We start from the raw sequence: 15582 nt of genomic DNA on the forward strand, positions 1-15582 counted from the left end.
CGTCTCGTGAAACAGGAGAGACATAATGAAACAGAAAAAAAACACGTATGAATAAATCCTAGTATCTTGACATGCAAACATCATAGATTCTTGCAGATTGCCTCTGCACTTTACCAAATTTGATCTGATGCCCGGGAGATGTTTTCCGTATCCTTTCTCCCTAAGCCTTTCACCAACCTCTCTCTCTCTTCAACTGATAGGTTCCCCTCCGACTCTTTCTTTCCCCTCTCTTCATCATTCCTCCACTGTTTTGTTTAATGTCTATTTGCTTTTCTTTTGTCTTTACTTAACTTTTTCCTTCATCTGTCTTTCTATAAATTTCTATTATTATTTCTTTATATCGTTCATTATGTTGCATCTCTTTCTTTTCACTATCATAATTATGCTCATTGGCTTGTTTTTATCTCCTTTGCCTTTACTCTCTCTCTCTTTCTTCCTATCTATCTCTTTCTGTCTTTCTTTGTCTATCTGTCTCCTTCTATTCCTCCCTCTCTCTCTCTTTCATGTTTCTATATTTTTTCTCTGTCTTACTCTCTTTTTCATTTTGCTGACCTACTTATCCATCCCATCTATTTTCTGACCCACTATTCTTACATTCAACCCCCCCCCCTTTCTTTCTCTCTCTTACTTTCCATCTCCCCTGCCTGTCCGTCAGCTTAATATCTTCACGGAGACCAATTGTCTTGTAAGCTATTAGCAGAGAGTCTAAATGAAAGCAACGATGTATCTGTTCCATCCTCTCTTTCCATTTCGGGTCCCATTTTCTCGGTGCCCCCTGTTTGGTCAAAATATCCACCCAAATACAGGGTCAAAGCATGAAAAATATTAACTAGACTTAATGTCTCCACGTATGCGTGAATCATGGCTTGTATATCCACTATAGGCATCAGAAAATAGAGAATGATGCTTAAAGTGTTATACTACGGTAGTGATAGGAGTTGCTCTATATAATGTTTGTGGATGAAATATGGTTTCGAATTGACTGTATTGTAAAGAGGCATGTAAAAACTTCAGATATTATTAAAAATATTAGAACATGGGTTTTAAAGGAAATGGAGAAGAGATAAGAAAAACTGTTGGGCATCATGTGCTGTAACCCCTCAAAATTAGCCAAAAATTAGCCATAAAAAGCTCACATTTAGACCTATGTCATTTTTTCTCTGTCCCTATTTGGGCGGATCTTCAAAACCATGATATGATTTAAATAGGGTGTGAACTGTGTGTGGTTTCTCATTGACTGTGTGTTATAAATACATAGTCTTAAATATATGTTTTCAAAAATCTACTAATACTACAGAGAATAAATTGACCTATAATTGTATTTGTATAGAGAAACTGAAATGTTTTGAGAGGAAAAGTAATTGTTTTGCTACTCGGTAACATAATTATTGCAGTATCAAACGTATTGAGGAGATAATTAGCACGTTATCATTCAAGTGGGTCTATATTACTAGACTACACTAGCATTATGGGTCAGGAAACTGGCCAGGTATGAGTAGTTGAGGACTTGAGATGGCGCTATTGGTTCATATCTGCTTTAAGATAAGGATAAACCAGTACCTTTCATGTATTTTACTGCAATATGCTCTTGTGGCGACATAGCAGGAAATGCTAAGAATGAATACCTAAAGCCTTTTCTCAACATATTTTCCCTAAATATTTGCTTACTCCTCTGCAGCAATTAAATAAATCACAAAAAGCTTTTTGCCAGTCATGATCCACAATAAACACCATGTATAGCATGCGCATCCCTGCAACATATTGTAATTGACACCAAAATTGATTTGCAGAGAAAAACCATTAGTCCCAAGTATAGAGATTGAAGTGAGTGTTATTTTGAAAGTCAACACCACCTCCATTTGGTGTTGCTCTGGGCTATTGATATGCAAATGAGATCAGCGTACCTCAACAATAAAATAACCTAGTATAAACAGCAATGCAGTTAATGATCAATAGCCAAGTAATATCCAAGAAGTCATATTTGATAAGCACAAGGGTATTGTAAGTTTCCTCCAAATAAGATCAAACAAAAATCTACCCATCTCCTCGCTACTCCTTCACAAAGCAATAGTTTTTTTTTAAAACATTAAAAAGCATCCATCCTTTTCCCCTTCCTCCGTTTTAAAAGTTGACGAGCAGTATTGTCTTTTTTCCATTTTATCATTAAAAAGAGCTGACCTTAATTTGAACCTGACTAAAACATGTTTGAAGTAAAAATTAAGACACGTAATATGTTCACCTTTTTTGAACTGCTTGTACTTGCTTTAGTTATGATATGTTTGCACTCTGTCAGTGGGCACAAAGGCATGCTCTGACGACAGCAAATTGGTCTCATATATAAGCCCCGTCATAGCAGTGAGATGTTTAAGACTTGTATAGCTAAAATTATGTGTCAAAAAGTCATTTTTTATTAATATTCCACAAAGGAAATGAAAAAGGAGAAAGAAGCAGGGAAAATATTTATTCCATATTTTCATTGGATTTCCATTTTAAATGACATGTTCATTCTTTATTTTCCAGTACCTCATGAAGATTTTTTTATTAAAGATGGATGATATTTGTCTGGAAAGTAACACATGTCTACAGAATACTGTTTCTTAATCATTCAGCTAAAAGACAACTTGATAATTCTTACAATATCATGTTTTCTCTTTTCATCTGGCATAACACTGATGTTAACAAAGTGTGTTTTCACCAAAGGAATTGCTCTCTGGAATAGTTCCATCTTTGAATGATGTCATAAGCTTTGACCATGATAAATCTAGGACTGTATGTGCAGGGATTGATATGACTACAAGATGACCTGGTCATTTACATCATTCCTCAACTGGTCAAGTGAATCACTGACCAATAGTTTTTACCCCCTTCATCTAAAATGATTGAAGCGTGCTCACTATTTCTCCAATACGTCTAAAAATCCACCAACATCATGAATCAGTGCATGAAAGATTGGGAGTACTGCAATAAATAATTCCAGTAGCAATAAACCTTAATGGATGATTGCTTCAAACACTATCAATTGCTCGCCTTTCGCTTCAGGTTAGTTTGAAATATCTAGTGAAAGCAAATGTTATACTTTGCTTCGCCCCAGTTATTTAAGGTGGGGATCTGCAAGCAATCGAGGAAGGTTTGCTCTAGATTTTCAATAGGAAATTAAGTGCATTGAAAGGCAGTTCTTTTTTATGCCATGTGTGCATTAAGAAGCAATTATTAAAATGTACTCTGTAATTAAGTGGAAGGACTGTTGCTACAACCTATGTTAATTCTTGTTAAATTGTGTTCCCTTGGATTTAATGATCAGGAATTGGTAAAACTGAGATAAGGTGTTCAATTATAAATGTTGTCAATACTAGTATAGCAGCAATTGATTTGTTTTGTTGCGCCACAAAGAAAATGTGTTATTCAGTAAGAAACCAGAAGACGTATGGTTCTTTGTCCTCTCCATGAGACTTTGTCATATGGATTTATGCATTATCCAAAATCACTTGTATATTAATCTGGGTTTTATTAACTCAAGATCTCCAGGTTTAAACAATTGTGATTCCATAAGAGATGATGCCTTTTTTGTGCTCAGATGTAAGTCTTTTGGATGTTAAAGAACCTATTTTTCTGTTTAAAAAAAGAGTAGGGCATTTCTGGTGAACTAGTTAACGTTTTTTGTTTACTGCATTTACTTTTTAATTCAATCCATATATTATATTAATAACATTTAAAATAAATCCTAGTATTTAACACAACTTTATGGATTAATATTCAGACACTAACGTGGCACAATATCTTGGTGAAGTTGTTAAACCTTAATCAATTAATCTATAATAAAGTCATGTCATTGGTAGATATGAACTGATTGAACTATGAATAAAGTGAAAGGCAAATATTGTGACTCGGCTACATACCTTTAATGGAGTTAAAACATAGGATAGATAACATTAAGTTGTAGAAACCCTTGTGTCTTAAAGAATGAGCTGGGGTCTGAGGATATTTTCTTCCTAAACATTGGATCATGCATATGAAAAGGAAGGTATTTATGTACAATTTATTTCTTAAAAAGGCATGCAGTTTTTGCAGTTTTAATTTAAATGCTTTCAATATTTCTTCAGTGAGTCTTTCATAATTTACATTTTTATTAGTACATTTCATATAGATCAAAATTAAATATCATACAAGGGTCAAATCATGTTTAAAAAATTACAGCATTCGGTGAAATCTTGTTTGATTGTAGTCCTGAAATTTTATGAAGTTGGTTAACATTTTTGTAATTTCTAGACAAAGTGTCAAATTGAATAGGAAATAAGAACAAGAATATATACAAATTTAAGCCTATTATTATTCCTTATTAATTTGCCCCAGTGAATAAAAATAGTTGGACAAAAATTATAATTATAAATTTCTGTAATACATATCAATGTTACTGATTTTCATATTTCTTTTTTTTTTCAACAACAAATTTACATATTAATTAAAAATCTGTTCATTGCCATGACAAGGCAATATTCTCAATGTCATAATCTTGTTTTTCTCATATACCAACAAACTTGATGAAACTCGGCAATGAGGAAAAATAATAACAGCCTAGATATGCAGAGGATTCAAATGATTACAAGAATTACAGTTATGGCCTCGGTAGAGAAAAAGAACAGCTCCTTGCTTTAGTTTTCCATCTCTCTCGATCAGGTCCGTTATATGGTAAGGAAGAATGAAGGGGGCTTAATGGAGACAGTATTTATGATTATTGATGTAATTTAGGCGGGAAATAAGTCCAGTGGACGCCAGACACAGTGTAGTGGGTAGGGGAGGAAGCGTCTTAGAGGCATGCAAATGATGGAGCGTCTGAAGATAGAGAGCCTCCAATGGGCTGCCAGAGGCTGCGACGATTACACGTGCTTGTCTGTTTTGATTTGGCGCGTGTGATGTGCATGGTTTTGGAGATTGCCCTAGGCCTTTGATGAAGCAAGCTCACATAGTTTAATGATTCCTGTTGTATATTACAGTCATTCATGTTCAAGAAGGATGCATTTCTCTGATGAGCTTTGGAGTGATTATAAAATTAATGTGTCTGAATTTCCTGTGTTTTATTTTGAAGAATGTTTCATTATGTTATCTCTGTCTCCATAGTATTTGCTGAATTTGCCCTTTCTATTTGTCTCTAGAAATTTACTCTCTTTATCTTTATTCTATGTGTTTCTCATTTCATATTATTATTATTATTGTTATTATTATTCTTATTATTATTATTATTAATTATTATTATTATTATTACTATTATCATTAGACATTTGATGTCACTATATCCATATACTTATAATTTTTCCCCATGCTCTTTCTCAAATCACCTTTTTTTCTTCCTTACTGAGTATAGGGCCATGTTTTTCTTTATTATTTTATCCAGCTTCTACAATCATCGTAAAATATGAATTCCTCTTTACTTTGAAAAGTTTCTGAAATATTCTTTAATATTCTTTTTTTCACCATTATGTTTTTATAGTACATTACAAAGTAAAAGACATATACACAACAACACTTGTTGAGCTTATGTATAAAGATATTATGCAAAATCCCACGAATGAAGTAAAATCTTGTGGATTTCCATGTTTACATCTTTACAATTGCATAAAGCTTAGAAGCTCAAAAATCATACAAATTATCAACATTTGTGGAATCCGCTCTTGTCATTAAACTAGGCGGCAGCACGTTTGATCTCTGACAAAGTAGACTGCAATTTAAAACCCTCGTAAGCAACCAGTTAAAGCTAGTTACTACGAAACCACAAGAATAACTTTGCCAATGGGTTTATGCATGTATGGAGAGAAACCCCAACAAATCGGTTCATTGTTAAGTTTTTCATATAAATAAATCAGAAATGAAAACCCAGCATGAGTCATAATTTCCGATTCCTACAGAAGATGGAAACATGGACCTGTTTTTTTGTCAAAAGGAATGAAAGGGGTATACCCATGCTCTACAAACTCATTATTTAGTAGATTTGCTATATATTCATGAATAATCAAGGATATTGTTTGAGTCATAGATGTATAGGCCTAAATGTTTTAGAAATGGAGATTAAAAATTCAAACAAGATGAAGTATTACTGAGCATCAACATTGATATAGATGTAGGCTGTCATTATTTTGTTATATGTTATCCTGGAGATGACCTATGTATAATAGAATGATGGATGATGAGTATACTACATGCATCCTGTATCTACCAGAGCTACTATTTAACCAATTAATTAAGCAGATGATAAATAGAGGAGATCATTTTAAGATTATGTATAAAACATGAGTCTGAAGTTTGAACCATACATATATTTGCTCTTATTAAACATTTCAATGAGAAAAATATTGTTGTATATTCTGAACTTGGATATATTACATGTAATGGCATATTGAGCCAAAGATGCTTTTCATTCATAAGAGATTCTCAAAGATGTCTATTTTCCTGTATTGAGAATGGAAAACATTGTTTAATTCATGTGATTGGAGAACATTGTAAGCTGTGATTAGAACCCGTAACCCTAGGTTTGAGTGTCTAGCTACTGTACCACAATAACCTGATCCTTGAAAACATTTTCCTCATGATTTATGCCAATTAACATTCATTTCTCAAATTGCAAGATATTATGATTGGAAAGGAACTTGATTTTATACCAGCACGCAATTGCTTTCAACACATTTTAATTGAACAAGTTGTAAACACAACCTGTATCTGAAGGAATAACCCAATAATTACAGTTAGACCTTTATACCAACTTTGATCTGCACAAACCAAGAAAAGGAGTAAACAATCATTAACAAATATAATCTTTAGGTTGAAGTGTTTGGTTTAGTTTGAACACAGCATCCGAGATTGCTTAGTATGTCAGAGGGGATAGTTGTATAACGACTTTGCAAGAGGTCAGGAGTTTGAGCTTGATATGATATGCCTTTAATGACATCTAATAGAGTCTAAGATGTCTTCCTTGTCATCTTCGCTATGTCAGGCAATGTTTATTTGTGATGGGATCAGGTCAGTATGGGTATCCTGATGAGATTGAACAAGTCGTTAATAGACCTCCCTCACTCGTCAGTTAATCTTAAGGCAGTTCTTGATCTAGATACCAATTATTGCTATGCATTTCTAAATAATTTCTAAATAGAATTTCTAAATAAATCATTGCTATGCATTTCTAAATAATTTCTAATTGCATTTCTAAATAGAATTACTAAAATTATTACTTTTTATGATGGATTTTAAATTCCAAGTATAAAGTGATTTTTTCAGTTTTAAGCCTGTAATTGGTAGAAGGTGACTTTTCCATTACAACCATGATTAAACTTTTAAAAATGTGTTTGTACATGTATGTCAGTCATTAGTGATTTCAAATGTCGGCCTTCAAGAGTTATACTTTTAAATAGATCTGTATGTATCAAGGTACCAGTCAAGATAATATGTCTATGATTCCAAAGCTGTTTTTCCCTCTATTTTATCTCCTAAATTCCAAAAGAAAAAGTTGACATTATTTTCATTTCAACTGAAATCCTGATTTCTTTCCTTTACATCTAGTTCTTAAGTTGATGAAATAATGGATTTTAAAAATTTGACCGACATAATTTATGCTGCCGCACCCTTGGAACATCTCAGTGTTAAGTTAAAAGTCTGAATCGTATAGAGACACCAATGTGGAGATTCAAAATAGAATTATTATAATTTTATGTGGGGGACTCTTGTTTTGGGGGCATGAGATATTACTGGTGGGTTTAGGAATAGCTAATATTGATACAAGGGGGAGGGTGGAGAGTATTTTGACAGACAGAATGTCATTGTAGCCTTCTTATAGCTACCTCTCCCATGTTGGAATGGCCTACAAGATAGGGTTTCATCTTCCTCTTCACAATCAACCATCATCGACTTTCAGAAGTGACGTCTTGTTTAAAGCCCTGTCTATCTATTTTGGTGCGCTTGTCGAAGGATCATGGGGAATATCATAGTATTTAAGGGGGCTTACTAGGTCCATTAATTTACTTTGACTATTGGTATTAATATTGATGTATCATTTGAAATCTGGATATAAAATGATAAAGAATGCAATATAACAGTATAATATATCAACACCTCCCCTAAAGATTTCCTACAGTAGATGCTCGTGAGGAGTAGGGAAGAATTAAGGATGCAGTGGATGGCAGGATGAGTGAAAGAGAGAAAACAAGAGAGGGAGGAAGGAAGGGGAAGTGACATGGAGAGAGAGAATGAGAAAGAGAGAGTGAGGGAGAGAAAAAAATACCAAGGAAAGGAAGAGATACAGAAGAGCAATCAAGGGGAGGGGTCTGTGTAGTCTGCAGGCACAGACCCCGATCAACAAGTGTGTCTCCACGCAAAGACTAGCACATACAAAACTTGCTGTTTCAATTCAGGTGAGAGGGCCTTCAGTACACAAGGCATGAGTAGGCTGCAATTCAGACCCTTTACTCGAGTGAAGGGTTTGCACAGCGGACTAGGGTTCGGTGGGGTAGGGGTTGATAGATTAGGGATACATGGAATAGATGGGAGCTTGCTACATCCTCTCTAGAGCAATTGATGCTATCCCAGCATTGATGGGAGGATGAGGGTGACATTCCACTTCTGTTTTCACTTTACTCAATACTTTCATGTTGAAATCTAAAACAAATGTTACTTTGCAACTTCTCTGACCTGAGATAATACATGACAGGAAGGGGAGAGATAGTACTAGTCTCAGCAGTGAAACCTCATTTGTAATTTTAACATTTTATCAAGATATGATACTTTTATTGAATTCATGCGAATTTATATCTAGAAGGATTAAGTGAGTAAATGACTTTTTAAATGTAAAGATTAAGTATTGAATAAATTAATCCGACTTAATGTCATTGATTGGTAATGTGGCATTTCGGATAAGATTCAGTTTTTTAAAATGTCTTAATTTAAAGGCAAATGAAAAGCCAAGCTTGATAACTTTAAATAGGAAATTAGGATTGAAGCGAAGCAATTGGCAACACTAAATTGATCTTTGTTTGGGTATGTGCATATGTTGCCAATTTACAGCTTGATGTAAATATGTTAACCTTTTAGATGTAATGCCTTGATAGATTGTAATCGTTAGCAATGTGTCGGACCAGTCTGTCAGTCATACATTCTTTAAAGGAACATGAAAGATGTATTGGGACAGGCCTCGTTGACTTCTATGTCAATACCTATAAGGTTAGAATAATCATTATGATACAGTGAATTTATTGGTTCTGTTTCTGTATTGGTCCTTGATGGTTTAAACCAGAACTTTCTTATGTCATTGGCTGTTAAAAAGAGTCCATGAGTATCAGAATATATATTTTTTTAAAGTAAATCATTGCCTACTAATGCCCCCGTCATGGCAAGAGAGAAGTCTTTTAAGTAGGAAAGACATATAATATTTTCCTGAAATCTTTTTGAGTGGATAAAATGATTTTTCTCTTCAAGGATGTGGTGGAATAAAATGACGCTCAAAAGGACACCCCCCCCCCCCCAGAAACCATTCTAACCCACAAATACTATTTTATTCTTACTGATTGATAATTGATTATTTTCCATTGTTTAGTGAGTAATGGAGAAAGATCTCTGTGATATGTCAGAGGGTAAAATTAAGAATAATCTCAGAAATTTGGCTCACAGGCCAAAGATCTGTATTCTCAAATCAAAAGACAGCAGTTCAGATGGACTGTTTTTCTGTTTTATCTTTCTCTACTTCAAGTATTTCATGGGAAAGTCTATCCCATCCATTTGCAAGATTATTGATGACATTGTTATCTTATCTCATAAAAAAATCAAAATACACAGTTCCAAGCTTTTGAAAAGTAGAAAGAAGAGAGGGAGTTAGCCCTCAGAATATGCGATTGGGCCTTTTGCTTTAGAAAAGATGAGTTTCATTGAAATGTTATGAATGGGATGATTTATCTTTGGGTATGATGGACTTCAAAATGGACAGATGTTTGGTATGTAATTATCTCATCCTTTTGAGGTCATTTTATAAAGATAGCAGATGGTAGATGGGAGTAGTATATGTTTCTTACAATATGACAACAGAATATAACCTACCATATACCAATCAGTAGATGATTTTGAAATAAATGGGATAAAAGACCAAGGAGGGGCAAAGACCAAACAGATACAGAATGAAGAAATAACTATAAAGAGGTGAAAAGTAATTATCAAGACAATTATAGTGGTTCCTCTTTTTTTTGCAATTGATAATTAATTTGTGTATGGTGCTCAACAGAAACAATGTTTTTTTAATCTCTGTCTTTTATTCTCTCTTTTTCTTCTTCTCCCCCTCCTCCTTTGTTGTCTCTTCTTACGACGGCCATCCTTTTTTTATTTTGATTCCCATTTTTTCCACAGTCAATACAAATATAACGCCAATTTACTGGCATCTCTGCACTTCTGTTGATGAAGAGTGAAGTTTTAGGTCAATTTTCATCTCTTAAAAGGAAATCGCTTTTAAAAATAATGTCTTTCCAATGAAACCCAATCTGACCTCCGAAAAGTAGGACAAGTAATGGGTCATAAAAGTTGTAACTAAATTAGAATGCAATACACTACGCACCTGGCCTAATCATGTTAATGGGAAAATGAGTAAATATATTTGATCAAATATATCCTTGACATTGTCATATTTTCTAAGAGATCTATCGATATCTGTCTTCAATTATTGTGGGTTTATTATGTGAGATAGTAATGGGGTTTATCAAAACGTGAAAAGTTTGTAGTTACATCTAATCTTAATGTAAATCTTGATGCATTACTATTTATATCAATTTTCTGTAATTGAAAATAGGGTGTTACTACAAATATGACACAGTATAGCTCCTTCCTGATAGCATGTTGAGGAATGTAATATAAATGATAAGTGACAATTTTATCTAATATCATAACAATCTGCTGGTGATATTTCTTTTTCATTTCTGTTTCAGATTCTTCACTGATAAGAATAGCAAATTATATGAAATTCTATTGATATTTCTATCAGATACTATAAATTTTAAGGTCATGACCACTCAAGCCATTGCTGACTTGTGTGTGAACATTTGTTATTGTCTACCCGAGAGAAAAGGAATCAAAATTGATACTTATCGTCAACTTAGAATTTCTTCTTGTTTAAGCCACCCAACTCCATTATTTATAGTTTTTTATCATATTCATAATGGTTTATTGATTTTTCCCATACACACAAAAGATTTACCTGGTTATTTATGTCACATTTGTAATTCTGAAAATCTTGTTGTGGCATCGATTTGTTCATTTAGAAAAAACAGAATGGCCAATCTTGGCTGGGGTTATAATAACCAATAATTTGTATGTAATAAGTCATCTTTGCTAAATTTGTTGATTTCATATACCTTAGCTGTGATGAAAAATTCACTTTTGATGTTGACTTTACACTCATTCAAATGTCATAAATAGGACAATATGAGTTAATGAACATATTTTATTTTGTATTACAAATGAATGCTGCAACCAAGTGTTGGTTAATTGTTGCATGATTATGAATTGGTTTTATGTTACCCCATTATGTATTATTTACTCATTTATATTTTATTTTCCTATGATTTGCCTCATATAGTAGTTGAAGATCCAGGATTAATTTCTCCTAGCGCTGTAGACACATCGTCTCAAAACCCGTCTGGTGAGAGAGAGTGCTTTCTTTTCACTTTTCTTCAATTTTTCGGATTTTTTTCTCTTTAATACTGGCAGAAATATATGTCTTTTACTTAATAGGCAAGCTCTTTTCTCAAACTTAAATAATTTGATATCATTCATTTGATTTATTCAATTGTTTTTGCTTTTGATTTTTAAGTATAGACTATCACATGATTGATATATTAATGGGTCTGTATAGCTTCTTATATACTTGTGATGATGATAGCCCCATGTTAATTCTTGTTATCATTTTGTAGGATGTGTGTGTAAAAATTTCTGAATATCTAAATCCCAAAGTATTCTACAAATATCTATAGAAAATTGCAAAATGAAAATATTAATGCGTAAAGCCCATAATTCTTTATTTGACATCAGTATTGAATATAAGTAAGCAAGAAATGTTTGCTCTTTTTTAAGCTCTCCCGAACTAGGGAAATGTTAATTAAACCTTACCATGAGATGAATCTTGCTTTTTACATCTCCTAGATCTCCTTCATTCTTGACTTTCTTCTAAGATGATTGGCTTTGAAGATAATTATGTTTTATCGTATTCATTTAATTATATATCCCTATGTCCACCTCTATATTACCTCAACCTTTGCTCGATTCATTATTTTCAAAGTACCTTCCATTTTACTTGATGTTTATTTTATTTACCATATCCTACCTTAAAATTGAAAAGTATCAGAACCCTTTGTACATCTTCATCTTGTCTTCTTTTACACAATGTACAATGTTCACCTAGAGAGGGCTCTAGTCCACCAATAACGATCGAACAAGATGATATGTGGTTGATATCAATTTGAAAATCAGAGATGAAAATAATTCGGCCAGCAGACACAGTTTATTTTTGTTAATCATTGTGAATTGGTTATAACAAAGTTTATAGAACCCTTATGTTCTTCAAAGCAGTCATGACTTGTTTGAAAATAGAATCAAGATAATCACAATTATAAATGGTATTCTGTTGATTTTGCTTTCCAAGGAGAGCTTCTTATATTTATTTCCCCCTTGATTTCATGAATGTAAAAAAGAATACTGGTGCTGATCACAATTCATTACTCATTAAAAATTCAAGTCAACCCAGAATATTCCACCATTGGACGTTTGGGAATAAATTTTCCTTTTTTCATTCAAATTTCAGCTGGTAGCAAGAATGGACTGTCCAAACAAATACCAGTCTACATAGGAATTTCTCTAGCCATTGTCCTCCTTGTCCTCATCTTCCTCTTCATCGCTATCTACTTGGTAACCAGGAGGAAAAGGGGGAATTCCCCTAGTTACACCACCACTTCTACCGGTAAGTAGATGATGCGATCCTTTTATGTGCAAAGATGATGAATGGTAGGATACCAAGTAAGAAAAGAAGATGTCAGTTATACTCCGAGATTGTGTAGATATTTTCCCTCTTTAGAGGGAATGAGACACCCCACCCCCTTATGTTCATGTTGAACCACCACCCCACCCCTAAGTAAACTGAATTTAGAATTCAAGGTTTGTTCTCAATTTCTGATTGATTTATTAATATTCAATTTAAACATAAAACGCTTTCACAAACTAAGGAAATTACAAGTATGACTTGTGTGGATGAACTCCCTGTCTGTAAAATTCAGATGTCCATATTGATGATGTGTGCATGAATGGCAAAAGCATGTCAATTGATGTGAGAAAAAATGAAGTTTATAAAAGCAATCTTAGTAAGATTATTTTTGCATGACTTGGTAAAAAAGAGCTTAACTGTTTTCTTGCATGAGCCATAGAAGAAAAATGCTGAGATTTTTTTGTCAATGGTAATAAATAACAATTATATGAAGGAAAAAAAGAAATTGAATTGTTTTTTTTTTCAAATTTCATTTTGACTTTTAGTCCATAGTTGTCAAAATTGCTGAATTCATGTTTGCTTGTGAAGAATAAAAATTTGAAATTCTTGTTTGCCCCTTGTTGTTCTGTGACTGTGGATATTTTTGCTCCATTTTCTGTGGTAAATATCATGTATTTGCTAAATGTTTGGAAGTTATTCAGGGAGTGTCATTCTTGCACTCATGAATAAACCAAACTGTTCCATAATTGCAAAAAATGAGACCTTCCAAAGATGTACGAGTATAAAATCAGGTCTTTGTTTTAATGCATTTTAATGTAATTTTGCTGCTTGTATTTTTGTTTGCATGAGAATTTCAGTTTGCTTCTTTGTGTCTTCTTTCTCTTTGGTCTGTACGTTGCTTTCCCCCGCTGCAATGGCTACCCCTTCATGAACAATACCTGCATTAACAGACGACTGTAACCTGGCTATGCTTACAGCTCAACCACCAGACATCACCACACAGACTATGCATTCATCTCTGAGATCCACCCACGTCAGCCTCCCGAACCACGATGAGAAGATACCAATGTCCGGGACACCAACCCATCCCCACCACCCTGACCTGACAGGAGGAAAGATCCCGCACCAGCTCACTGTCCAGTTCTCGCCGAAAAAGGGAGGTACTATCACACAGCTCGGATGCCTGGGGTCATCGGATATCTCGCAGTACTCGCTAACGAACGGATCGCTGCATTCACATCCGCACTCTCGGTCGCTGTCACCGACAAAGAGCCACACGTACGTCCCTCTTGTAGGTCCAGGGCAGGACAAGCACATATATGCCACGTTGAATCCTCCAGAGCCTCCGCAAGATCCTAGATACTGTCAGACACGCTGCTATGGTGACATAGAGGACAATGATGGCTACATCATGGAGGAGGCAGATGAGAACTATATGCTGCAGGGACATTCTTCAGAGGAAAGTCTTGAACCAAAGTCTATGTGTGACTCTGATCCTGGTAGGACAATGATTAGCGGTGCTCTTGGGCTTCCAGTTCATTCTGATTATAGCATAGCGACAGGGCATGTCGGATCAAGAGGAGGAAGATTAGTCCTACCGGATTCAGGTTGGTTCCTATTTAGAATTCAGTCTTTGAAAAGTACCTTAGATTCACCAACTACTGTGGTTTCTTTTCAAAAGTCATTATAGATGAAAAATGTTGACAACAGAAAATATGATAGAAATTTTAATATTCTTAGATCGTGTATTATATGAAAGCCTGTGAGACATTTTTAATGTGCATTTCTTTTTTGTTGAATAGTATATTCTCCTACTCCTTGACGTCGAAGCTCTTTTTAACAAGAATGTGTAATGAAAACATCTATATTCTTCAGTATGACTTGTACTCATCACAACATTCTTTTGTGGGTTTTTTTTTCATTTAGGACCAGAGACACAGTGTGATTTTACTAAGTGATATCTGAATTTACCTATTGATTATACATTGTTCTGGAAATTATTGCATAAATATTTTTATAAATATCTTCATGTATTATCTGTTATTGTAGCATCCCAAAATAAAGTAAACATATTCACCGATGTTATTATTTTGTTTGGTGTAGGTGTTAGTCTGATGATACCGGAAGGAGCCATAGCTCGCGGTCAGACCGTTGAAATCTACTTAGCCGTCTCACATGAACTCATGGACCGACCTCACATAGAACACAATCAGACCTTACTCAGCCCGGTCATACTGTGTGGACCGCCCTCTGTAGTCCTTGCCAAGTCAGTTGTTCTAGTCTTACCACACTGTGCTCAGATGAGTAAGAATGATTGGAGGTTCTCTGTCATTGCCAGCAGTACACATCCGACAGATGATAAATGCTGGGAGGTAAGCATGAGCATCAGGGGTAGATCCCGGTGGGTGTTTCATAAAGCTGTTCATAGATTAAGAGCGACTTTTGAACAACTGGTGATCCTTTCTTACTTGCTAAATAATCATCAATGGACATTTAATGGTGAAAATCATTTACCACAAAAAGGATCACCAGTCATTCTTAAAGTCACTCTTAATTTACTAACAGCTTTATGAAACGGCCTCCTGGATTGA

General features: G+C 34.3%; 1 protein-coding gene across 1 annotated transcript in view; it reads left to right on the forward strand.

Moving 5' to 3' along the window:
* The window catches only part of LOC129281741 (netrin receptor UNC5C-like), a 104885-nt gene that overhangs the window by 82512 nt on the left and 6791 nt on the right, over window positions 1–15582 (forward strand). The window contains exons 8-11 of the mRNA XM_054917656.2: window positions 11594–11656; window positions 12815–12970; window positions 13942–14598; window positions 15095–15363. Of these exons, the coding sequence (XP_054773631.2) occupies window positions 11594–11656; window positions 12815–12970; window positions 13942–14598; window positions 15095–15363 (1145 nt within the window). The remainder of the gene's footprint in view (window positions 1–11593; window positions 11657–12814; window positions 12971–13941; window positions 14599–15094; window positions 15364–15582) is intronic.

The sequence above is a fragment of the Lytechinus pictus genome, chromosome 18 (genome assembly GCF_037042905.1).
Source record: "Lytechinus pictus isolate F3 Inbred chromosome 18, Lp3.0, whole genome shotgun sequence".
NCBI lineage: Eukaryota > Metazoa > Echinodermata > Echinoidea > Temnopleuroida > Toxopneustidae > Lytechinus > Lytechinus pictus.